The 24,627-nt window shown below is 38.9% G+C and overlaps 1 protein-coding gene across 50 annotated transcripts in view; it reads left to right on the top strand.

The window, feature by feature from the left end:
• The window catches only part of TTN (titin), a 249,119-nt gene that overhangs the window by 218,298 nt on the left and 6,194 nt on the right, over positions 1 to 24,627 (top strand). For all 50 annotated transcript variants that reach the window (XM_044303133.1, XM_044303118.1, XM_044303159.1 and 47 more), the window contains 32 exons: positions 74 to 370; positions 566 to 1,153; positions 1,240 to 1,542; positions 2,199 to 2,495; positions 2,673 to 2,960; positions 3,086 to 3,385; positions 3,483 to 3,785; positions 3,881 to 4,186; positions 4,292 to 6,058; positions 6,159 to 6,452; positions 6,751 to 7,038; positions 7,164 to 7,463; positions 7,560 to 9,626; positions 9,721 to 10,023; positions 10,252 to 10,557; positions 10,685 to 10,972; positions 11,078 to 11,377; positions 11,461 to 11,766; positions 11,925 to 12,230; positions 12,309 to 12,590; positions 12,717 to 13,310; positions 13,412 to 13,699; positions 13,799 to 14,098; positions 14,298 to 14,600; positions 14,902 to 15,204; positions 15,289 to 15,873; positions 15,983 to 16,288; positions 16,378 to 16,677; positions 16,803 to 17,378; positions 17,469 to 17,774; positions 17,870 to 18,463; positions 18,573 to 24,460. In XM_044303133.1, the coding sequence (XP_044159068.1) occupies positions 74 to 370; positions 566 to 1,153; positions 1,240 to 1,542; positions 2,199 to 2,495; positions 2,673 to 2,960; positions 3,086 to 3,385; positions 3,483 to 3,785; positions 3,881 to 4,186; positions 4,292 to 6,058; positions 6,159 to 6,452; positions 6,751 to 7,038; positions 7,164 to 7,463; positions 7,560 to 9,626; positions 9,721 to 10,023; positions 10,252 to 10,557; positions 10,685 to 10,972; positions 11,078 to 11,377; positions 11,461 to 11,766; positions 11,925 to 12,230; positions 12,309 to 12,590; positions 12,717 to 13,310; positions 13,412 to 13,699; positions 13,799 to 14,098; positions 14,298 to 14,600; positions 14,902 to 15,204; positions 15,289 to 15,873; positions 15,983 to 16,288; positions 16,378 to 16,677; positions 16,803 to 17,378; positions 17,469 to 17,774; positions 17,870 to 18,463; positions 18,573 to 24,460 (19,832 nt within the window). The remainder of the gene's footprint in view (positions 1 to 73; positions 371 to 565; positions 1,154 to 1,239; positions 1,543 to 2,198; positions 2,496 to 2,672; positions 2,961 to 3,085; positions 3,386 to 3,482; positions 3,786 to 3,880; positions 4,187 to 4,291; positions 6,059 to 6,158; positions 6,453 to 6,750; positions 7,039 to 7,163; positions 7,464 to 7,559; positions 9,627 to 9,720; positions 10,024 to 10,251; positions 10,558 to 10,684; positions 10,973 to 11,077; positions 11,378 to 11,460; positions 11,767 to 11,924; positions 12,231 to 12,308; positions 12,591 to 12,716; positions 13,311 to 13,411; positions 13,700 to 13,798; positions 14,099 to 14,297; positions 14,601 to 14,901; positions 15,205 to 15,288; positions 15,874 to 15,982; positions 16,289 to 16,377; positions 16,678 to 16,802; positions 17,379 to 17,468; positions 17,775 to 17,869; positions 18,464 to 18,572; positions 24,461 to 24,627) is intronic.

Below are 24,627 nucleotides of genomic sequence, written 5' to 3'. Positions count from 1 at the left end.
TATAATGGAAAAACACTCATAAAATTTGTAATAAATGTGCAGACACTTGACTATTTACACATTTCTTTTACAGAGAGACCTAGCCCACCAGAAAAACTTGGAGTAACCAATGTGACTAAAGACAGTGTGTCACTTGCTTGGTCTAAACCAGAACATGATGGAGGAAGTAAGATTTTGGGCTACCTTGTTGAAGCACTAGAAAAAGGTCAACAAAAATGGGTCAAATGTGCGGTTGTGAAGACCACTCGTCATGATATCCATGGCCTCAAGGAAAATGTTGACTATTTCTTCAGAGTTTTTGCTGAAAACCAAGCTGGCTTAAGTGATCCAAAGGAGCTTCTCCTACCTGTCACTGTTAAAGAAAAACTTGGTAAGTATAGTAACATATCTTAGCATAAGCAAAGAATGGTAAACATTCACTGTAGCATTATCATTCATCATACCTTGTACATATATTTCATTTGTTGTTCTTTTTCTGTTGAAATGTTATTTATATTTCATTTGTTGTTCTGTTTATTTCACTTTATTTGGCTTTGTTTTTACAACTATCTTTTTTTTATTTCAGAACCACCTGAGATAGATATGAGAGGCTACCCAAGTAGCACTGTATATGTCAGAGCAGGCTCAAATCTAAAAGTGGACATTCCAGTTTCTGGTAAACCTCTTCCTAAGGTGACACTATCTAGAGATGGACTTCTTGTGAAATCAACCTTAAGATTCAACACTGAAACTACAGCGGAAAGTATAATCGTCAATCTGAAAGAAAGTGTTGCTACTGATGCTGGAACATATGAGTTAACTGCATCTAACTCTAGTGGAACCACTAAAGCAACAATCAAGATTGTGGTTCTAGACAGACCAGGCCCACCTGTAGGTCCAGTCATCATCAGTGATGTCAGTGAAGACAGTGTAACACTACAATGGGATCCTCCAGCTTATGATGGTGGAAGTCAGGTTACCAACTATATTATCCTGAAGAGAGAAACAAGTACTGCTGCTTGGTCAGAAGTGTCCTCCACTGTAGCTAGAAATGTTACCAAAGTCATGAAACTCACCAAAGGGGAAGAATATCAGTTCCGCATTAAAGCTGAAAACCGCTTTGGCATCAGTGACCACATAGATTCAGCGACTGTTACTGTCAAGCTTCCTTACAGTAAGTTTGATGACATATATTCATATCATAAATATGATTTCTTAATGTTACATTTTCCTACAATCTCCTATTTTCTTTTTTTCTAGCTATTCCTGGTCCACCTTCGACACCATGGGTCAGCAATGTCACCCGAGAGAGCATCACAGTTGGCTGGCATGAGCCAGTATCCAATGGTGGCAATGCAGTCGTTGGATATCACTTGGAAATGAAAGACAGGAATAGCATCCTATGGCACAAAGCCAGCAAGACAATTATCCGTACAACTCACTTTAAGGTGTCTAATATCAGTCCTGGTCTAATATATGAATTCAGAGTATATGCAGAGAATGCTGCTGGCATTGGCAAAGCCAGTCATCCATCAGAGCCCGTACTTGCCATTGACGCTTGCGGTGAGTAATTGATTTGAAGAATATATTCGCCCATTAGTGGTGTACCTGCAGTGTAGGCAGCCCACGCAACTGCTATGTGGTCCATGAGGAGTGGAGGGCCCTTCTAGCTTTGTAGTAGAAGTGAAACAGGAAACTTACCAATGTATTTTTGCCTGTTGTCTAGTGTGAATACTTTGGGAAATATGCACCATAATGAGTACCATAATTTTGAAGCACCAGTTCAACTTTTTCCAATATATTGATTGAGACCAAAGACATTTTTATTAGTTTGTATTTCATTAAAATTTCTTACACTTCATAAAAAAAACTTAAATTTGTCAGAAATCTAGGGCATTGCTCTTTGCATTCTGTGGTGCCTGATGCACATATACTAGAAAACTGGGTTAGGCAGGGAAGGGGGGTCCATAATAAGTATTGCTACAGGGCCCAATGAGATCTGTGTATGTCCCTGTATTATAACTTTGTTTATATGTTATAAAAAGTCACGTACAGTAGTAGAGTAGAAATATTTCAGGCTTAACATAGTCTTTCTTTATCAAGTTATGACCTTAGTGGAGCAGTGGATGCTATATGTTGAACCAGTAGATTTCCATTTTCTATAACCTATTCTTGCATTTGTGCCTGTAAATAAGAAAAACATATGATTTTATTTACAGAGCCTCCAAGAAACGTCCGTGTGACTGATATTTCAAAGGGTTCTGTGAGCTTGTCCTGGCAGAAACCTGCATATGATGGTGGCAGTAAAATCACTGGATACATTGTGGAGAAACGTGACCTACCAAATGGCAGGTTTACTAAAGCCAGCTTTACTAATGTTATTGAGACTCAATTTACTGTATCTGGCTTGACTCAAGGCTCTCAGTATGAGTTCCGAGTGTTTGCAAAGAATGCAGTTGGTTCTATCAGCAATCCATCTGAGGTGGCAGGACCTATCACTTGTGTTGACACTTATGGTAAGTGACTTCAGTATAAAAGTATAGTTTTCAACTTCATTTTATATCAGTAGCTATAGAAAAGTTGAAAATTTTGTATGATAATATTAGTTATATAAGTTACTTGTAGAGCTACATTCTGTCGGGAAACATGGCCTTTATGATGAAAATGTTAAATATTTTTACATTCTTCTATAGGTGCACCCCAAATAGATGTGCCACCAGAATATACAGATGTTGTCAAGTTCCAAGCTGGTGTGGCAGTGAAACTGAAACTTGGTATTTCAGGCAAACCTTTGCCTAGTATAGAATGGTTCAGAAATGGAAAAGAGCTACATACCAGTGCTCAGATATCTATTGAAAACACCAGCGAGTCTTCATCAATCCTCATTAAGGATGCATCACGAATCAACAGTGGACTTTATGAATTAAAACTGAAGAATGCCATGGGCTCTGCATCAGCAAGTATCAAAGTACAAGTCCTAGGTATGTGTGCTAAAAATATGCTACCTGTAACATACTGTCTTACTATATTTTTATATAGTTAATCGTTTTTTAAACTTTGATAACTTTTTTTTAAATAATAGAGATTTTGTTGTTCTTTTCCACAGACAAGCCTGGTCCACCAGCAGGAATTATTCAGTTTAAAACAGTCACAGCTGAAAAGGTTTCCTTTACGTGGGAACCACCTTCAGATGACGGAGGATCAAAGGTCACCCATTATATTGTGGAAAAGCGTGAAACCAGCCGTGTGGTGTGGTCTTTAGTGTCAGAAAAGCATGAAGAATGCTCAATAACAGTTACCAAACTTATTAAAGGAAATGAGTACATATTCCGTGTCAGAGGTGTAAACAAATATGGAGTTGGAGATCCTCTGGAATCTGAGCCAGTTATAGCAAGAAATGCATTTGGTAAGTTATAAAATCATAATCTTACTTTTTTGATGTTATAATTAAAGTTATTTTATCTGGATATTTTAATATTAACAAACATATTAATGTATTTTAGTTACTCCTGGTCCTCCAAGTATTCCTGAAGTAGCCACAATTACCAAGAATTCTATGACTGTAACCTGGTCTAGGCCTACTGTAGATGGAGGAAGTGACATTAGTGGATATTACTTGGAAAGGCGAGACAAAAAGAGCTTGAGGTGGTTCAAAGTTATCAAAGAATCCATTCGTGACACAAGACAGAAAGTAACTGGACTTACAGAAGACAGTGAATATCAGTTCCGTGTCTGTGCAATTAACGCAGCTGGCCAAGGCCCATTCTCAGAAGCTTCAGATTTATACAAAGCTGTTGATCCCATTGGTAAGCATGTTGTCCTTACATTCATGTTTTGCAGTTCATTGATTAGTGTGAATATTTAAGAATGAACAATATTAACTGATATCTCCCTATTGCAGACAAACCCGGGCAACCAACCAAACTGAAGATTGTGGATAGTACAAAGTCATCAATTACTCTTAACTGGAGTAAGCCTGTATATGATGGTGGAAGTCCAATCATAAGCTACATAGTGGAGATGAGAGAAGCAGATAATGAAGACTGGACTGTAGTTAGTGCTAAAGGAGAAGTCCGAACAACTGAATACGTGGTTTCCATGCTTAAACCTGGTGTTGACTATTACTTCAGAGTATCAGCTGTAAACTCTGCCGGCAGTGGAAAGCCTATTGAGATGACAGAACCAGCACAAGCAAAGGACATACTTGGTAAGCCATAATGTCTTCAATCGTATTTTCTGAACAAGTTTCAGAAGCTTTATATCTTAAGCTTTTAGCGATTTTCATTATTTTTATTTCATTTCTCTTTTACAGAGGAACCAGAGATCGACCTTGACGTTGCTCTCAGAACATCCATTGTTGCAAAGGCAGGTGAAGATGTTCAGTTAATGATTCCCTTCAAAGGAAGACCTGCCCCGATGGTAACATGGAGAAAAGGAGATAAAAATATTAGCAATGACCCACGATACAACATTCAGAATACTGAATCATCAACATTAGTTGACATTTCTCAAGTTACACGCAGTGACACTGGAAAGTATGTTTTAACTATTGAAAATGGTGTTGGTCAGCCAAAGTCAACATTTGTGACAGTGAAAGTTCTAGATACTCCAGCCGAGTGCCAGAAGCTACAAATAAAAAATGTTGCTCGCGGTACCATTACGCTGGTATGGGAGCCTCCTCTTATAAATGGGGGAGCTGAAATCACCAACTACGTTATTGAAAAACGCGATGCCACTAAGAGAGCATGGGCTGCCGTTACAACTAAATGTTCTCACACATCCTTCAAGATTACTAACTTGTCAGAGAAAACTTCCTACTTTTTTAGAGTTATTGCCGAAAACGAAAATGGTTTGGGAGAGCCATGCAGCACAACAGAGCCTGTGAAAGCATCTGAAATCCCTGGACCAGTTAGAGATCTTACAATGAAAGATTCCACTAAAACATCTGTCATTCTTGCTTGGAGCAAACCTGATTATGATGGTGGCAGCATTGTTAGTGAATATATAGTAGAAAGCAAACTAAAAGATGACAAAGAATGGTCACATGCAGGAGTAAGCAAAGCATGTGAATTTGAAGTCTCCAAATTAAAGGAACTTTCAGTTATGGAATTCAGAGTTTCAGCTAAGAATGAGAAGGGATTGAGTGATGGGGCTATTATTGGGCCTATTACTGTTAAAGATTATATTATTCCACCTGAAGCAGACCTCTCTGAAATACTTGGAGGACAAATCACTGTTCGTATTGGACATAATGTACACATTGAGTTGCCATATAAGGGTAAACCAAGACCAACTATCTCATGGTTAAAGGATAATATTCCTCTGAAAGAAAGTGAACATGTAAGATTTAAGAAAACGGAAGCCAAATTAAGCCTTAATATCAAAAATGTCAAAAAAGAAAATGGTGGCAAGTACACTTTGATTCTTGACAACGGTGTTATTCGCAAATCCTATGTAATTACAGTGATTACACTTGGTCCTCCCTCTAAGCCGAAAGGGCCTATTAGATTTGATGAAATAAGAGCTGACAGCATCATTATATCATGGGATGTTCCAGATGATGATGGAGGAGGAGAAATTACATCATACAGCATTGAGAAACGTGAAACTTCTCAAACCAATTGGAAGATGGTTTGTTCCAGCGTTGCCAGAACAACATTCAAGATTCCAAATCTTGTTAAAGGAACAGAATACCAGTTTAGGGTGCGTGCTGAAAACAGATATGGCGTTAGCCCACCTCTTAACTCTGTTGATGTTATTGCTAAGCATCAATTTAGACCACCGGGACCACCAGGAAAGCCAGTTGTGTACAATGTTACAAGTGATGGAATGTCTATTACCTGGGATGCACCTATATATGATGGAGGCTCTGAAATTACTGGATTCCATGTAGAAAAGAAAGAAAGAAACAGCATCTTATGGCAAAAAGTTAACAGTTCATCAATATCCAATCGGGAATATAGAATTACTGGGCTTATTGAGGGTCTTGATTACCAGTTCCGTGTCATAGCAGAAAATACTGCCGGCCTTAGCCCAGTAAGTGAACCAAGCAAGTTTACTCTGGCTGTGTCTCCTGTTGGTAAGTGCAGCAAAAAATCTGCATTTTCACTAAGAACATTTTTTAATTAATTGTTAATTTGACATAAACATAACTAACCATAAATATTATTTATTTGTAGATCCTCCTGGAACACCTGACTATATTGATGTCACAAGGGAAACAGTTACACTTAAATGGACCCCACCTTTACGTGATGGTGGCAGCAAAATTGTGGCATACAGCATAGAAAAACGCCATGGCAGTGATCGCTGGCTTAGATGCAACTTTACAGATATTTCTGAATGTCAATATACAGTGACTGGACTAAGCCCAGGAGACCGTGTCGAATTTAGAATAATTGCCAGAAATGCCGTTGGAACAATTAGCCCACCTTCACAATCTTCTGGTTACATTATGACAAGAGATGAAAGCAGTAAGTATTGTGTTAATTACTTTATTTTATTAGTCGGAAAGAAGGCAAGTAACTCGGTAATTGCACACTTAATATGTGTTATTCAGAAGGTTCAACTAGAAGAAAACAATATGTACCTCCATTATAATGGTAGAACTTTTAGATCTCATAGTTTTAATAATATAACAAAAGCCACCTCCAGATACTCCACTATAGAGTAAGCATTTGATTTTAGCAATTGAAATTATATATTTCTACTGTTTCACCTGGTTAACGTACTTCACTTTTACTATTTATTAAAACTATATTTTTTCCATAGTTGCTCCCATCATTGAGTTTGGGCCAGAGCACTTTGAAGGACTTACTGTTAAGGCTGGAGAAAGCATCAGAGTTAAAGCTTTGATTAAAGGACGACCTGTGCCTCAAGTTGTTTGGCTGAAGGACGGTAAAGAGATTGAAAAGAGGCTGGCAGTGGAAATAAACAATGGAATTGGCTATAGCACTATCTTTGTAAGAGACGCTACACGGGATCATCGCGGTGTATATACAGTAGAAGCCAAGAACGCATCAGGGACCAAGACAGCTGATATGACAATACGGGTGCAAGGTATGTCTAAGCTTCACAGACTATAATTATTTACATTGTAAGTCCAAGTTATTCTATATATAATTTAGTCAAGTAATGTAATAAACTAATTTTGATATCTGATGTATTGTTATGTTTTTCACCAGATACACCTGGACCAGTTGGTGGACCTATAAGATTTAGCAATATTAGTGGTGAGAAGTTAACGTTGTGGTGGGATCCCCCTGCCAATGATGGTTGCTCTGCCATAACTAATTATGTAATTGAAAAACGGGAGACCAGCAGATTGTCTTGGGCCTTGGTTACAGACCAATGTGAAGCCTGTTCGCACACTGTCACTAAATTGATCAAGGGAAATGAATACCAGTTCCGTATCTCAGCAGCTAATAAGTTTGGAGTTGGAAAATCTCTTGACTCAGATGCTGTCATTGCACGGATACAATACAGTAAGTTAGAATTCTGTTGTAGCTGAAATTGAATGTATAGTGAATATATACTTTTAATTAATATGTTTTAATAATACTTTCATACTTGTTTTGTAGCTGTTCCAGATGCACCAGGATTACCTGACGCCACTCATGTGAATGGAGACAGCATTACAGTAACATGGGCAAGACCAAAATCTGATGGTGGAAATGAAATAAAGCATTATATCTTGGAAAGGAGAGAAAAGAAGAGTTTAAGATGGGTTAAAGTATCCAGTAAGAAACCCATCACTGAGACCAGATATAGAGTAACTGGCCTGGTTGAAGGAAATGAATATGAGTTCCGTGTAGTAGCTGAAAATGATGCAGGAATTGGAGAACAAAGTGGAATATCCAGACTAATTAAATGCAAAGAGCCTGTAAATCCGCCAAGCGCTCCTAGTATTGTGAAAGTTAGTGACACTTCTAAAACATCTGTAAGCCTGGAATGGACAAAACCAGCATTTGATGGTGGCATGGAAATTATCGGATACATTATTGAAATGTGCAAGGCTGATCTTGGTGAATGGCACAAAGTGAACACAGAAGCCGTAGTTGCCACAAAATATACAATAGTGGATCTTGAGGCTGGTGAAAACTACAAGTTTAGGGTTTCTGCAGTGAACGGAGCAGGCAAAGGAGACAGTTGTGAAGTTCCTGCTACAGTACAAACCACTGATAGGCTAACAACTCCTGAAATTGATATTGATGCCAACTTTAAGCAGACACACATTGTAAGAGCTGGGGCAAGCATTCGTCTCTTCATTGCCTTCAATGGTAGACCCATACCAACTGCTATCTGGACAAAGCCTGACTCTGATCTTAGTATCAGGGCTGATATTCATACTACAGACTCATTCAGCACCTTAACAGTGGAGGACTGTAACAGATATGATGCTGGAAAATACACCCTAACTGTAGATAACAGCAGCGGCAGCAAGTCTATCACATTTACTGTGAAGGTGCTAGATTCCCCTGGACCACCAGGCCCAATTACATTCAAGGATGTGACAAGAGGATCTGTCACCTTGTTATGGGATGCACCTGTCAATGATGGAGGTGCACGTATTCATCACTATATAGTGCAGAGACGTGAAGCAAGCCGCCGCAGCTGGCAAGTAGTTAGTGAAAAGTGTTCTAGGCAAATAATTAAGGTTACAGATCTTCTGGAAGGTCAACCATACTACTTCCGCGTTTCAGCAGAAAACGAATATGGTGTAGGAGAGGCATATGAAACACCAGAACCTATTGTAGCAACAGAAGAGCCAGCGCCACCAAAGAGATTAGACATCATAGATACAAGCAAGTCATCTGTGACATTAGCTTGGCTAAAACCAGAGCATGATGGTGGAAGCCGTATATCCTCCTATCTCATTGAAATGAAGCAGAAAGGATCAGATCACTGGATTGAGGCTGGTCAAACAAAACATTTAACTCTGACAATTGATAATCTGACTGAAAATACTGAGTATGAGTTCCGTGTTCGTGCCAAGAATGATGCAGGATACAGCGATGCAAGAGAAGCATTCTCATCTGTCATTATTAAGGAACCTCAAATTGAGCCTACAGCTGATTTAAGTGGGATTACCAGACAACTTATCACTTGCAAAGCTGGAAGCAATTTTACTATTGACATACCAATCAGTGGCCGTCCAGTACCAAAGGTTACATGGAAATTGGAGGAAATGAGACTCAAGGAAACTGACAGAGTGAGCATTAAGACAACAAAAGACAGAACCACCCTGACTGTCAAGGACAGCATGAGAGGTGACTCTGGAAGATACTACCTGACACTTGAAAATACAGCAGGTGTGAAAACATTCACTGTCACAGTTATAGTGATTGGAAGACCAGGTTCAGTAACTGGACCTATTGAAGTTTCCTCTGTATCTGCTGAGTCATGTGTATTGACATGGGGAGAGCCTGAAGATAATGGTGGAACTGACATCACAAACTATATTGTTGAAAAACGTGAATCTGGCACGACATCCTGGCAGCTTGTTAACTCCAGTGTAAAACGTACACAGATTAAAGTTACCCACCTTACCAAATACATGGAATATACCTTCCGCGTTAGTGCAGAAAACAGGTTTGGTGTCAGCAAGCCTCTTGAATCTACACCGATTGTTGCTGAACATCCTTTCGGTAAAGACACATTTTGTTTTTATATTGTTATATAGCATTGTGAGTGTGTATACACAGTAATATAACAGCAAAATCTTGTATTTGTTTTCATTAGTACCACCAAGCCCACCAACTAGACCAGAAGTGTATTCTGTTGTCGCCAATACCATGGGCATCAAATGGGAAGAACCATATCATGATGGTGGAAGCAAAGTTACAGGATACTGGATTGAAAAGAAAGAACGTAACACCATCCTGTGGGTGAAGGATAACAAGATGCCATGTTATGATTGCAATTACAAAGTAACAGGATTGGTTGAAGGTCTGGAGTATCAGTTCAGAGTATATGCTTTGAATAACGCTGGTATCAGCAAGGCCAGTGAAGCCTCAAGACCTGTAATGGCTCAGAATCCTGTTGGTGAGTAAATTGTAATATGAATTAATCTCAACCAGTACGGATACTTATTTTAACATAGCTGCTCTGATTAGCTCCGATAGGTTAAGTAGTTTACTATAATGTTGGAATTTGTAACAATGCAAAATGTAATTTCATTCCCATCCAATACCGATTTTTGAGTTTTAGATGTTTACACAGTGACATGTTATACCTACTGTTATCAACGCTATATATTTTTTGTCTTTGAAGATCCACCAGGAAGACCAGAAGTAACAGATGTTACAAGATCTTCAGTTGCACTGAGCTGGTCTGCGCCCCTTTACGATGGTGGCAGCAAAATTGTGGGATATATAGTAGAACGCAAACCATTTAATGAAACTGGAGATGGCCGCTGGCTGAAATGCAACTACACTACCATTTCTGAACAATTCTTCAATGTTACAGCTCTTAGTGAAGATGACGTTTATGAGTTCCGTATACTTGCCAAGAATGCCTCTGGTGTAATAAGTGCCCCATCACAGTCTACTGGCGCTGTTACTTGCAAAGATGAATATTGTGAGTATTTGGATATATTTTTATTTCCTTTCATAATCAACCAGTAATGTAGTAAATGGAAATGATGTAAGTTCACTCCAACCTACAAAGTCATTAAAAACAATTCTTATCTATTTTATTACTTTAGCACCTCCCAAAGCAGAACTTGACGGTAAACTACAAGGCGATGTTACCATAAGAGCAGGTTCTGATCTTGTACTTGATGCATCTATTGGTGGTAAACCTGAACCTAAAGTGTTCTGGTCAAAGGGAGACAAGGAACTGGAACTCTGTGAAAAGATCTCTCTACAATACACAAGCAAACGTGCCCTGGCAGTTGTCAAATTCTGTGACAGAAGTGATACTGGAAAATATACTTTAACAGTTAAAAATGCAAGTGGAACAAAGTCTGTTTCTGTACTTGTTAAAGTACTTGGTAAGTCTATCCATACAGTATGCCATGAGTTGTATTGAACAAAATCGCAGTTTGTAGGAAATGTTAAGTAATAATCAAATATTGTTTGGCTCTTTTACCTTATAGATTCTCCAGGTGCTTGTGCAGGCAAAATCAATATCAGTAGAGTTACAGAAGAGAAATGCACCCTTTCATGGAATGCACCACAAGAAGATGGTGGTGCTGAAATCACTCACTACATTATTGAGCGTCGTGAAACCAGCCGTCTTAACTGGGCTATTGTTGAACCTGAGTGCCAGACTCTTTCATGCACTGTGACCAGGTTGATAAAGAACAATGAGTATATTTTCCGTATAAGGGCAGTTAACAAGTATGGATCAGGTCTTCCAATTGAGTCTGAACCCATTGTTGCAAGAAATTCATTCAGTGAGTAGAATATTTAGAATTTTACTAGTTGACAATTGTTTAAGGATGGTTTGCAAAATACTTAATATTTAATGTTTTTACAGCTATTCCATCACCACCGGGTGCACCTGAAGCTGTTGGAGTTGGCAAAGACCATGTCATTATTCAGTGGCTTAAACCAGAATCAGATGGTGGTAGTGAAATCAGCACATACATTGTAGACAAAAGGGAAAAGAAGAGTGTGAGATGGACAAGAGTGAACAGAGACTACACCATTTATGACACACGCTTAAAGATTACTGGTTTATTGGAAGGAAGTGAATACCAATTCCGTGTTAGTGCAGTTAATGCAGCTGGCAATAGTGAACCCAGTGAATCATCTTCATATGTCCATTGCAGAGAACCTACCTGTAAGTTTTAAGAAATGTCATAAAACTGTTGATATAAAAACTTATCAAAACTAAAGTTGCCGTTTATAAGACACCATGAGTTAATATTAAAACTTACTAATAAAAAGATAAAACACTTCAAATTTAGGTATGAAATGTTTGTTTTTGTTCACTTCTAGACACCCCAGCAGCACCATCTGTTCCAAGAGTTGTCGACACCACTAAACAGAGTATCAGCTTGGCATGGTCTAAGCCTCTGTATGATGGAGGTTCTGACATATTAGGATATGTTCTTGAGGTGAAAGAAGAAGGTAGTGATCAGTGGTACAGGCCACATACTACTGCTGTCCTGAGAAATCCAGAGTTTACAGTGACTGGTTTGAAGACAAGCCAAAAATACTGCTTCAGAGTTGCATCTACAAATGCTAATGGCTCTAGTGAATTTAGTGAATCTTCAGCTGAAATTGAGCCAGTTGAAAGAATAGGTAATGTATATGAAAAAAGAAGTCTATCTATCTGGATATATTTGATGATATTTAATAACTGACTGTATTTTTCTTTAGAAATTCCTGACTTGGAGCTTGCTGATGACCTTAAAAAGATTGTTACAGTCAGAGCTGGTGGCTCTTTACGACTTATGGTATCTGTGTCTGGAAGACCAACTCCAACAATCACATGGAGAAAAGAGGGTGTTGACCTTGCAAGCCGAGCCATAATTGACATTACAGACAGTTATACCTTACTTGTAATTGAGAAGGTGAACAGATATGATGCTGGAAAATATATTATCGAGGCTGTCAACCAATCTGGCAAGAAATCAGCAACAGTTGTAGTCAAGGTTTATGGTAAGACACTGTTAAAATGTAGTCCACACCACAATGTAATTTTTTCATCATCATCAGTTTTGAAATAGTTATATGATTAATACTAGATATGCATCTAATTTATAATGCATCATGCTGTTTTTTCAGATTCTCCAGGCCCGTGTGCAGCAGTAAAGGTAAAAGAAGTCTCCAGAGATTCAGTCACAATCACTTGGGATGTGCCAAAACTCGATGGTGGAGCCCCAGTTAATAACTACATCATTGAAAGACGTGAAGCTGCCATGAGAGCCTTCAAAACAGTAACTACGAAATGCAACAAGACAATTTATAGAGTTACTGGTCTAACAGAAGGATTAATGTACTACTTTAGAGTTTTGCCAGAAAACATCTATGGAATCGGTGAACCATGTGAAACATCTGATGCAGTCCTAGTGTCTGAAGTTCCAATGGTACCACAAAAACTGGAGATTGTTGATGTCACTAAGTCAACAGTGTCTTTGGCATGGGAGAAACCTCTTCACGATGGTGGTAGCAGACTAACTGGTTATGTTATTGAAGCTTGTAGAGCTGGAACAGAAAAATGGATGAAAGTTGCAACTCTGAAACCAACAGTACTTGATTACACTGTTACATCACTAAATGAAGGTGAACAGTATCTTTTCAGAGTCAGAGCACAAAACCAAAAGGGCATCTCTGAACCACAGGAGATTCTAACTGCAGTCACTGTTCAAGACCAAAAAGGTAAAACAATAAATTCACAAATAAGTCATTATATTTACTTTGTCTATGATCTTGTGTGTTGTTACTTACTTTGTCCTCTCTCTCTCTCTCTCTCTCTGTAGTGATGCCTTCCATTGATCTGGTTGGAATACCTCAGAAGATTGTGCATGTACCATGTGGTAGACCAATTGAGCTTGCATTACCCATTCATGGTCGTCCTCCTCCTGCAGCATCATGGTTCTTTGCAGGAACCAAGATAAAGGAGGTTGACCGTGTTAAGATTGAAACTGTGAATAAAGTGGCCAAACTAACAATTCGTGAGACAACTATCAATGATACTGGAGAGTATACACTTGAACTTAAAAATACAACTGGAACAGTATCTGAAACAATTAAAGTTATCATTCTTGGTAAGTACTGCTCTTTTGACTTTCATTAGAACAGAATAAATGAGACATTATTTCTGTATAAATAATTTACATATTCATATGTTTTCTTCTTGGCAATAGACAAACCTGGACCACCTATTGGACCAATTTCTATTGATGAAATTGATGCCACATCAGTGTGTATTTCCTGGCAACCACCTCTGATGGATGGTGGAGCTACGATTAGCGGCTATGTTGTAGAGCAACGGGATGCTCACCGCCCTGGATGGTTACCAGTTTCTGAGTCTGTCACAAGAACAATGTACAAATTTACACGACTCATTGAAGGCACTGAATATGTATTTAGAGTGGCAGCTACAAATCGCTTTGGCATTGGTTCCTATTTACAGTCTGAAGTTGTGGAATGCAAGAGCAGCATTAGTAAGTATACTCCATAGAGTACACCTTCTACATATACCCATTTATTTTCTTGCATTACATTTTCTTTTAATTAAGAACTTTTAAGTAACTAAAAAAAAAATTTGACAAATAGATCAGTACCTATTCCAGTGATACATGCTGATTTTGGCTATATTATTTAACTGATGAATGACCATTCGTACCTGCTGTCTTATTTCAGGTATTCCTGGACCACCTGAGACTCCACAGGTGCTTGATACTTCTCGTGATGGCATGACCATAACTTGGAACCCACCAGATGAAGATGGTGGATCACAGATCCTAGGTTATATTGTAGAACGCAAAGAGGTCAGAGCTGATCGATGGGTTCGTGCAAACAAAGTGCCTGTGACAATGACACGCTACCGGTCTACTGGTCTTATTGAAGGCTTGGAATATGAACATCGTGTTACAGCTATAAATGCCAGAGGTGTTGGAAAACCAAGTCGTTCTTCTAAACCTGCTGTTGCAATGGATCCAATAGGTATATTAACCCTATACCTTTTAACTTAAATCTGACATTAATTGAAATAAAGTATTTGTATGAAGTGTTTGTAAATGGGTCACACAGTTAGGGAAAATTTAGCATTACATTGAAACCATTCAAATGAAAGTAATACAATGTTATACTAAGTACTGCAGAGCAAGAGACACACTTTGGCTAATAGAGAAGAACTTCATACAAAACTCCCTTCCTATATGACAGTCATATGCCCTTATAGGGTGTGATATACAATCTTACAATAAAATTCCTTTACTAATATATTTTGAACCATATTTTACAGCTCCCCCTGACAAGCCTCAGAACCCAAGAGTAACTGATACAACAAGAACATCTGTTTCATTGGCATGGAGTGCACCAGAAGAGGAAGGAGGATCTAAAGTCACTGGTTACTTAATTGAAATGCAAAAGATTGATCAATATGAATGGACTAAATGCAACACAACACCAACCAAAATCTGTGAATATACCCTTACTCACTTACCACAAGGAGCAGAGTACAGGTTCCGTGTTATGGCATGCAATGCTGGTGGACCAGGAGAGCCAGCAGATGTTCCAGGAACTGTTAAAATTACTGAAATGCTTGGTAAGACATTGACAAGTTAAAATCTGAATTCAGATAAAAACATTATAAAAATGGATTGCATAAATAAATATTTTTCTTTTGCAGCATATCCTGATTATGAATTGGATGAAAAATACCAAGAAGGTCTTGTTATAAGACAAGGTAGTGGAATTAGACTAACCATACCAATAAAAGGCAAACCCATCCCAATATGCAAATGGACCAAGGAAGGTCGGGACATAAGCAAGAGAGCAATGATTGCAACTTCTGACACTCACACTGAACTTGTCATTAAAGATGCTGAGAGGGAGGACTCTGGAACCTATGACTTGATTCTTGAAAACAAATGTGGTAAAAAGGCTGTTTATATTAAGGTCAAAGTTATTGGAAGCCCAGATACACCAGAAGGTCCTCTGGAATATGATGACATCCAGGCCCGCTCTTTGAGAGTAAGCTGGAAGGCCCCGGCTGACGATGGTGGCTCTGATATCCTTGGCTATATTGTTGAAAGACGAGAAGTACCAAAGACTGCTTGGTATACAGTTGATTCACGTGTGAAAGGAACATCTTTGGTTGTCAAAGGACTAAAAGAAAATGTTGAATACCATTTCCGTGTCTCAAGTGAAAACCAATTTGGTGTTAGTCGTCCACTAAAATCAGAGGAACCTGCTGTACCAAAGACACAACTGAGTATGTATTAATTATCATTATTGATGAATATATATGTTGAAGATCCTTTTGGTAAAACCTATATATATCAGAATCTATATGTGTTAACTATTAATATAATACATTTCAGATGTACCAGAACCTCCAAGCAACCCACCAGAGATTATGGATGTCACAAAGAGCTCAGTCAGCCTATCTTGGTCTCGTCCTAGAGATGATGGTGGCTCTCGAGTCACAGGATACTATATTGACCGCAAAGAGTTAACCACAGACAAATGGGTTAGACACAATAAGACCCATATCACTACAACCATGTACACCATCACTGGACTTGTACCAGATGCTGAATACCAGTTCCGCATTATTGCACAAAATGATATAGGACTGAGCGAGCCAAGCCCAGCATCTGACTCTGTTATTTGTAAAGATCCATTTGGTAAGTGGATAAAACACTTGATAACACATTTTAGCACATATAATAAATATTGTGATGATAACTAAATGATACTACTTTGCACTTTTCAGACAAACCTAGCCAACCAGGCGACATTGAAATTACATCTGTATCAAAAGATAGTATAACAATACAATGGGAAAAACCAGAGTGTGATGGAGGTAAAGACATCCTTGGATACTGGGTTGAATACAGACAATCTGGAGACAGTGCCTGGAAAAAATGCAATAAAGAGCGCATCAAGGACAGGCAATTTACTGTCGGTGGCCTACTGGAAGCTACTGAATATGAATTCCGAGTATCTGCAGAAAATGAAACTGGAATTAGCCGCCCACGTAGAACAGCAGTGGCTGTGAAGACTAAACTTACCTGTAAGTTTTACATTGACATTATTTTAATGAGACAGATAATTGCCTACCTACATGTACATTGCAACAAGTGTATGTAATTTACCACGTTTCTGGTTACTAAAATGTATTTACTTTTTTTTCAACAGCTGGAGAAGCTCCTGGTCTACGTCAAGAAATAAAAGAAGTTACAACCAAGTTAGGTGAAAGTGGCAAATTAACCTGCCAGATTGTTGGCAGACCATTGCCTGACATCAAATGGTATCGCTTTGGCAAAGAATTGGTACAAAGTCGCAAGTACAAAATGTCCTCAGATGGGCGTAACCACACAATTACTGTGTTGACTGAAGAGCAGGAGGATGAAGGACTGTACACTTGTGTTGCAGTTAATGATGCTGGAGAAATCGAAACAAGCGGCAAACTACTTTTGGAAGCCACTCCACAGTTCCATCCAGGATTCCCTCTGAAGGAGAAATATTATGCAGGAGTAGGCACAACTCTTCGCCTTCATGTAGCATATATTGGACGACCTGTGCCAGCCATTACATGGTTCTATGGTAAAAAACCATTGAAATCATCTGAAAATATCACCATTGAGAATACTGAACATTATACCCACCTTGTCATCAAGAATGTGCAGCACAAGAGCCATGCTGGCAAGTACAAGGTGCAGCTAAGCAACATATTTGGAACAGTCGACACAGTACTTAATGTTGAAATACAAGGTATATTATTACTTATAAGTTAAAGCAATATATTTTGAGTTTTACTGTGTGAAATATAAGTGAACTTCAAAAATGTCTCTTTCCTCTCAGATAAACCCGACAAGCCCACGGGTCCAATAGTTGTTGATGCTTTACTGAAAAACTCAGTTGTAATCAGCTGGAAGCCACCAGAAGATGATGGTGGATCACTTGTAACTAACTATGTAGTAGAACGCAAAGAAGCTAAAGAAGGTGAAGAGTGGCAGCTAGTGTCTTCTGCAATCTCTGGAACCACCTGCCGCATTGTTAATCTGAATGAAAATGCCGGCTATTACTTCCGTGTCTCTGCTCAAAACTTATATGGCATAAGTGAACCTTTGGAGATACCATCTCTTGTTTTAATCAAAAGTCCATTTGGTGAGTAGAGCTGTAATAATAGGTATAATATGAAAGCAACATATTTTTGGAAGTTAAAAAAGCTTTTACTAAAGTATTACAAATTTTAATTGCAGAAAAACCAGGAGCCCCAGTTAAACCTGTGGTCACAGCCATCACAAAGGATTCCTGTGTTGTTTCATGGAAGCCACCAGCCAAAGATGGAGGTGCAAAGATTACAAATTACTATCTTGAGAAACGTGAGAAGAAGCAGAACAAATGGATTTCTGTGTCAACGGACGAAATTCATGAAACAGTCTATGCTGTTAAAGGTCTCATTGAAGATCTTGAATATGAGTTCCGCGTTAAATGTGGAAATCTTGGAGGCGAAAGTGAATGGAGTGAAATATCTGAACCCATTGTTCCTAAATCAGATGTACCAATTCGTGCTCCACAGTTTAAGGAAGAACTGAGAAACCTAAATGTTAAATACAGGAGCACAGCTACATTTGTCTGCAAAGTTGTTGGTCATCCCAAGCCTGTGGTTAAATGGTTTAAACAAGGAAAAGAGATTCTTGCAGATGGAGAGAAGGTGAAGATACAAGAATTTAAGGGTGGATATTATCAGCTTGTTATCGCAAATGTCTTTGAAGATGATGCTACAGTTTACCAAGTCAGAGCAACCAACCAAGGAGGGTCTATTTCTGCTACAGCTTCCTTGGATGTGGAAGGTAAGCACAATTTTAAACATCTTTTGGAGTTAGATATGTGCATTCTATTGTTGTCCACTAAAGTAACTGTGTCTATTTTCTTTCTCCTCTTTTTATTACTTTAATGTAGTTCCTGCTAAAATTAATCTGCCTAAGCACCTGGAAGGAATGGGCGCTGTTCATGCCTTGAGAGGTGAAGTTGTCAGTATCAAAATTCCATTCTCTGGCAAACCAGACCCTGTTATCACGTGGCAGAAGGGACAGGATCTTATTGACAACAATGGACAATACCAAGTTATTGTTACCCGGTCATTTACTTCACTTGTGTTCTCAAATGGTGTGGACAGGAAGGATGCTGGCTTTTATGTGGTCTGTGCAAAGAACAGATTTGGAATTGATCAGAAGACAGTAGAACTAGATGTTGCAGATGTTCCTGATCCACCCAGAGGACTTAAAGTCAGTGATGTTTCAAGAGATTCTGTTAATCTGACTTGGAGTGAGCCAGCAACTGATGGAGGAAGCAAAATTATCAACTACATCATTGAGAAATGTGCCACTACAGCTGAGAGATGGATTCGAGTTGGACAATCTCGTGAGACTCGATATACTGTGGTTAACTTATTTGGTAAAACAAGATATCAGTTCAGAGTCATAGCTGAAAATAAGTTTGGACAGAGTAAGCCGTCTGAGATAACAGATCCGGTTGTTACAAAAGAAGATAAAACAAGAATGCTGAATTATGATGACGAAGTCTCAGAAATAGAGATCACCTCAAAAGCAACACATTCTTCCACAAAAGTACTTCATGAAAGGTACTCCATTGCTGAAGAGCTTGGACATGGACAATTTGGAATTGCTCATCGTTGTATTGAAAATGCTTCAAAGAAAACATTCCTTGCCAAGTTTGTAAAAGTTAAAGGAGCTGACCAGGTTGCAGTGAAGAAAGAAATTTCTATACTTAACATTGCTCGCCACAAGAACATCTTGTATCTGCACGAGTCATTTGAAAGTCTAGAGGAACTTGTTATGATCTTTGAGTTTATATCTGGTGTTGACATATTTGAAAGAATCGGTGCAACAGGATTTGACCTTAATGAAAGAGAAATTGTTTCATATGTCCGCCAGATCTGTGAAGCTCTTAACTACCTTCATTCAAGAAGCGTTGCAAACTTTGATATTCGACCAGAAAATATCATATACAGAACAAGAAGAAGCTCAAGTATCAAAATTATTGAGTTTGGTCAAGCAAGACAGTTGATACCTGGAGAAAACTTTAGAATTCAGTTCACTGCTCCAGAGTACTATGCACCAGAAGTTCACCAACATGACTTGGTCAGCACTGCAACAGATATGTGGTCTCTTGGTACACTTGTCTATGTACTTCTTAGTGGCTTTAATCCATTTGCCGCTGAAACAAACCAGCAGATTATTGAGAACATTATCAATGCTGAATACAACTTTGAAGATGAAGCCTTTAAAGATATCAGTTTGGAAGCAATGGATTTCATAGACCGTCTTTTGAGGAAAGAAAGAAAGGGTCGCATGACTGCAGCAGAAGCTCTTGAACACTCATGGTTGAAACAGAAGACTGAAAAGATAAGCACAAAAGTCATTAAGACATTAAGACACAGGCGGTACTATCAAAGTTTGATTAAGAAGGAATGGAATTCAGTAGTTTCCGTTGCTCGCATCTCTTGCGGTGGTGCAATAAGGTCCCAGAAAGGAGTTACAGTTGCAAAGGTGAAAGTTGCTTCAATTGAAATCGGACCACTGGCTGGACAAATAACACATTCTGTTGGAGAAGAAGGAGGCTATGCCAAATTCTCATGCAGGATTGAAAACTATGATCAATCTACACAAGTCACTTGGTACTTTGGCATCCGTCAGTTAGAAAACAATGAAAAATATGAAATCACATATAGTGAAGGTCTTGCAACCATATATGTTAAAGACATAAGAAAATCAGATGATGGCACCTACAGATGTAAAGTAGTTAATGACTATGGTGAAGACAGTTCATATGCAGAGCTGTTTGTCAACAGTGTAAGAGAACAATATGAATACTACAGATGCAGAACTGTGAAGAAAGTAAAACGCAGAATTGACACCATGAGACTTTTGGAGAGACCACCTGAGTTCACTTTACCTCTGTTTAATCGTACCGCATATATTGGTGAAAATATCAGATTTGGAGTAACAATTACAGTTCATCCTGATCCACAAGTTACATGGCTTAAGTCGGGACAGAAAATTAAACCTGGTGAGGATGAAAAGAAATATACCTTTGAAACTGACAAAGGATTGTACCAGCTGATCATTCATAACTTGACCACAGATGATGATGCTGAATATACAGTTGTGGCAAAGAATAGATTTGGGGAAGACAGCTGCAAAGCTAAACTTACAGTTATTCCACATCCTGCAGCAGCAGACAATACTTTAAGACCAATGTTCAAACGTTTGCTTGCAAATGCTGAATGCCAAGAGGGTCAGTATGTCCGCTTTGAAATTAGAGTTTCTGGTACTCCAAAACCAACACTGACATGGGAAAAAGATGGTCAGGCCCTGGCATTGGGTACCAACATTGAAGTACTTCATGAAGGACTTGATTATTATGCACTGTTTATTAGAGACACCCTTCCAGAAGATACAGGCTACTACAGAGTCACTGCTACAAATAGTGCAGGATCAACAAGCTGTCAAGCATACTTGAAGGTGGAACGTATGAGATATGTCAAGCATGAGTACAAATCTGAAGAGGAGCGTAAAGTACATGTTCAAAAACAGATTGACAAGACTCTAAGAATGGCAGAAATCCTTGCTGGTACTGATTCAGTTCCACTGACTCCGCTAGCCCAACAGGCTCTAAGAGAAGCTGCTATTTTGTACAAACCAGCTGTAAGCACAAAAACTGTGAAGGGAGAATATGAAATAACGAAAGAAGAGAAGAAAAAAGAAATAAAAACAATTCGTATGCCGTATGAAATACCAGAACCACGAGTACGTGCTGTGTCTGCTCTTGAAGAAGATCAATCTATTAAGAAGTTTGTACCAATGTCCGACATGAAATGGTATAAGAAATTGAGAGATCAATATGAAATGCCAGAACCACTTGAGCGTATTGTCCAAAAACGTCCAAAACGTATTCGTCTTTCAAGGTGGGAGCAATTCTATGTAATGCCACTGCCACGCATCACTGATCAATATAAACCTAAATGGCGCATCCCAAAACTGTCACAGGATGATCTAGAAATCGTCAGGCCAGCTCGTCGACGTACGCCATCACCAGATTATGAGCTTTATTACAGGCCAAGAAGACGCTCTCTTGGAGATGTGTCAGACGATGAACTGCTTCTCTCAGTTGATGACTATTTGGCTATGAAAAGAGTTGAAGAGGAAAGACTACGTTTAGAAGAAGAGCTGGAACTTGGCTTTTCTGCTTCTCCTCCCAGTCGCAGTCCTCTAAGATTTGAGCTGTCAACTCTTCGGTACACCTCACCAGAAGCTCATGTGAGAAGAGAGAAGAAAAGTGAGGCAGAAACCAGGTACACAAGTTACCACATCCCAACTAAAGAGGAAGTAACAACAAGTTATGCAGACCTCAGAGAACGCTATGAGAGAGCTGTATATAAACCACACAGAGAAAAGCAAAGAATCATTGAAGAAAGAGAAGATGAAGAATTACTTCGCCCATACAGCACAACTCAGAGACTTTCTCAATACACAAGAGATCTCGCATATATGGAGAAAGAAGAAAAAAGTAGACTGCATGCAAGAAGGGAAAGAGAAGTAACTGAAATAACTGATGTTGAAGAAGCTGAGGAAGCAGTTAGCAGAGTCACCAGAAAGGTACGCGAAACATCACCCTCAGTAACAAAATTACTTGGCAGACGAAGATCACTTTCACCAACTTATATTGAACTAATGCGCCCTGTGTCAGAACTAATAAGACCACGTTCAAAACCAGCTGAACCAGAAAGACGATCTCCTACACCTGAAAGAACAAGGCCTCGGTCTCCCAGTCCTGTTTCTAGTGAAAGATCACTGTCACGTTTCGAAAGAACAGCGAGATTTGATATTTTTTCAAGATATGAATCAATGAAAGCAGCTTTAAAAACACAGAAGACTTCAGAAAGGAAATATGAGGTTTTGACTCAACAGCCTTTTACACTGGACCACGCTCCTCGTATAACTTTGAGAATGCGATCTCATCGTGTACCTATTGGCCAAAACACTAGATTCATTCTTAATGTGCAGTCAAAGCCTACTGGCGAAATGCAATGGTATCACAATGGTATTGAAATTCAGGAGAGCAGAAAGTACCATATTTCTAATGTCAGTGGAGTTTTGACTCTGGAAATAATTGATTGTCAACCTGAAGATTGTGGAACATACCGTGCTCTTTGTTCAAACTACAAAGGCGAGGCTTCTGACTATGCCACACTAGATATTGCTGGAGGAGATTTTACCACCTATACACCCAAGAGGAGAGATGATATGGTGCCCAGGTCTGCTTTCCCAGAGCTCCTGAAATCAGAAGACTATGCAATTTCATCATTTAAGAAAACTTCAGAAATTGAAGCAAGTTCTGAGAGGCGGGAAGTTAGATCACAAATAACTTCATCAAGAGAATCTAAAGAATCATATGAGGCTTATGCATCAGAAGAAAAGAGAGTCTCAGCTTCGGAATCAAGAGCACTAGAAGAAAGAATGGTGCAAAGAAAATTTAAGACTTCAGAGCCTGCAAAAATTCTAACAAAACCACAATCTGTGACTGTGTCTGAAGGTGAGCATGTCAGGTTTTCATGTGATTTTGATGGTGAGCCAACGCCAACAGTTACATGGCTGCTTGCTGGACAATCTATCATCTCCTCTGCTCGCCACCATGTTACTTCAACAAAGTATAGGTCAACCTTTGAAATTACATCTGTCAAGTTGTCTGATGAAGGAAGCTACACAGTAGTTGTTGAAAATTCTGAAGGAAAACAAGAAGCACACTTCACTTTGACAATTAAACGTTCAAAAGCAGTGGAGAAAGGTGTTACTTCTCCACCCAGAGTAAAATCTCCAGAGCCTCACAAGAAGTCTCATGAATCAGTAAAATCACCAAAACGAGTGAAATCCCCAGAGCCAACAACACCAAAAAAGTCAGCTGCTAAATCACCTGCTGACAAAGTACAATTGCCTGCTGTTACAGCACCAAAAATTTCCCAAGACTTAAAGGCTGTGGCAAGCCATGACACAGCAAAGTTGACATGTGTAGTTGAAAGCACATTGCTTAATGGTAGAGAAGTGTCATGGTTTAAAGATGGCAAAAAGCTGAAAGAAGATGGTCATTTCAGCTTCCACTATGCTTCCAATGGGACTTATGATCTAAGCATTCGCAATATTTCTGAAGCTGACCAAGGTGAATATGTTTGTGAGATTGTTGGGGAAGGAGGGGTGTCCAAAACCAACCTGCTTTTCATGGGACAGACGTTTAGAAATATCTTCTCCCAAGTTTCCACTGCAATTGAATCCATGAAATCTGTTCAGAAAGCCACATCAAAGGCTGCAGTACATGAAGAAGTTATTAAAACTGAAAGGGTCTCAGAAGAAATCAAAACCATTCAAACTGAGACTAAAGCTTCTGTCAGTAATGTCAGCTTTAGTGAAGGCCAGAAAGTCACCTTGAAGGCCAACATACCAGGAGCATCGAACGTAAAATGGGTGCTTAATGGATATGAGCTAAAAAATTCTGAAGACTACAGATACGGAGTATCTGGCAGTGATCAAACTATAACCATCAAAAATGTCAGCAGCAAACATCAAGGGGTACTTACCTGTGAGGCAAGAACAGACCATGGTATTGTCAAATGTCAGTTTGATATGACACTAACCAAAGATTTATCAAATGCACCATTATTTGTCTACCAACCCAAATCCCAAAATGTAAATGAAGGACAGAATGTTATCTTCACGTGTGAAATCACAGGTGATCCAACTCCTGAAGTTGAATGGTTTAAAGACAATGTACCAGTAAGTAACTTTATTTTGCTATCCTAAAATGTAGTACAGAACATAAGGAGTCAATTTGTCCCTTGTCCAATCTTATGTAATTAAAGTTCTATGTATACACTAGCATACAAGAACTAATGTATAAGGCACAATAAGATATGTTGTTTCATTAAGAGACATAACAAAAA

The sequence above is a fragment of the Bufo gargarizans genome, chromosome 8 (assembly GCF_014858855.1).
Source record: "Bufo gargarizans isolate SCDJY-AF-19 chromosome 8, ASM1485885v1, whole genome shotgun sequence".
In the NCBI taxonomy this organism is placed as follows: Eukaryota; Metazoa; Chordata; class Amphibia; order Anura; family Bufonidae; genus Bufo; species Bufo gargarizans.
Note: the sequence above shows the minus strand (reverse complement) of the source record. Positions and strands in the feature narration are given on the sequence as shown.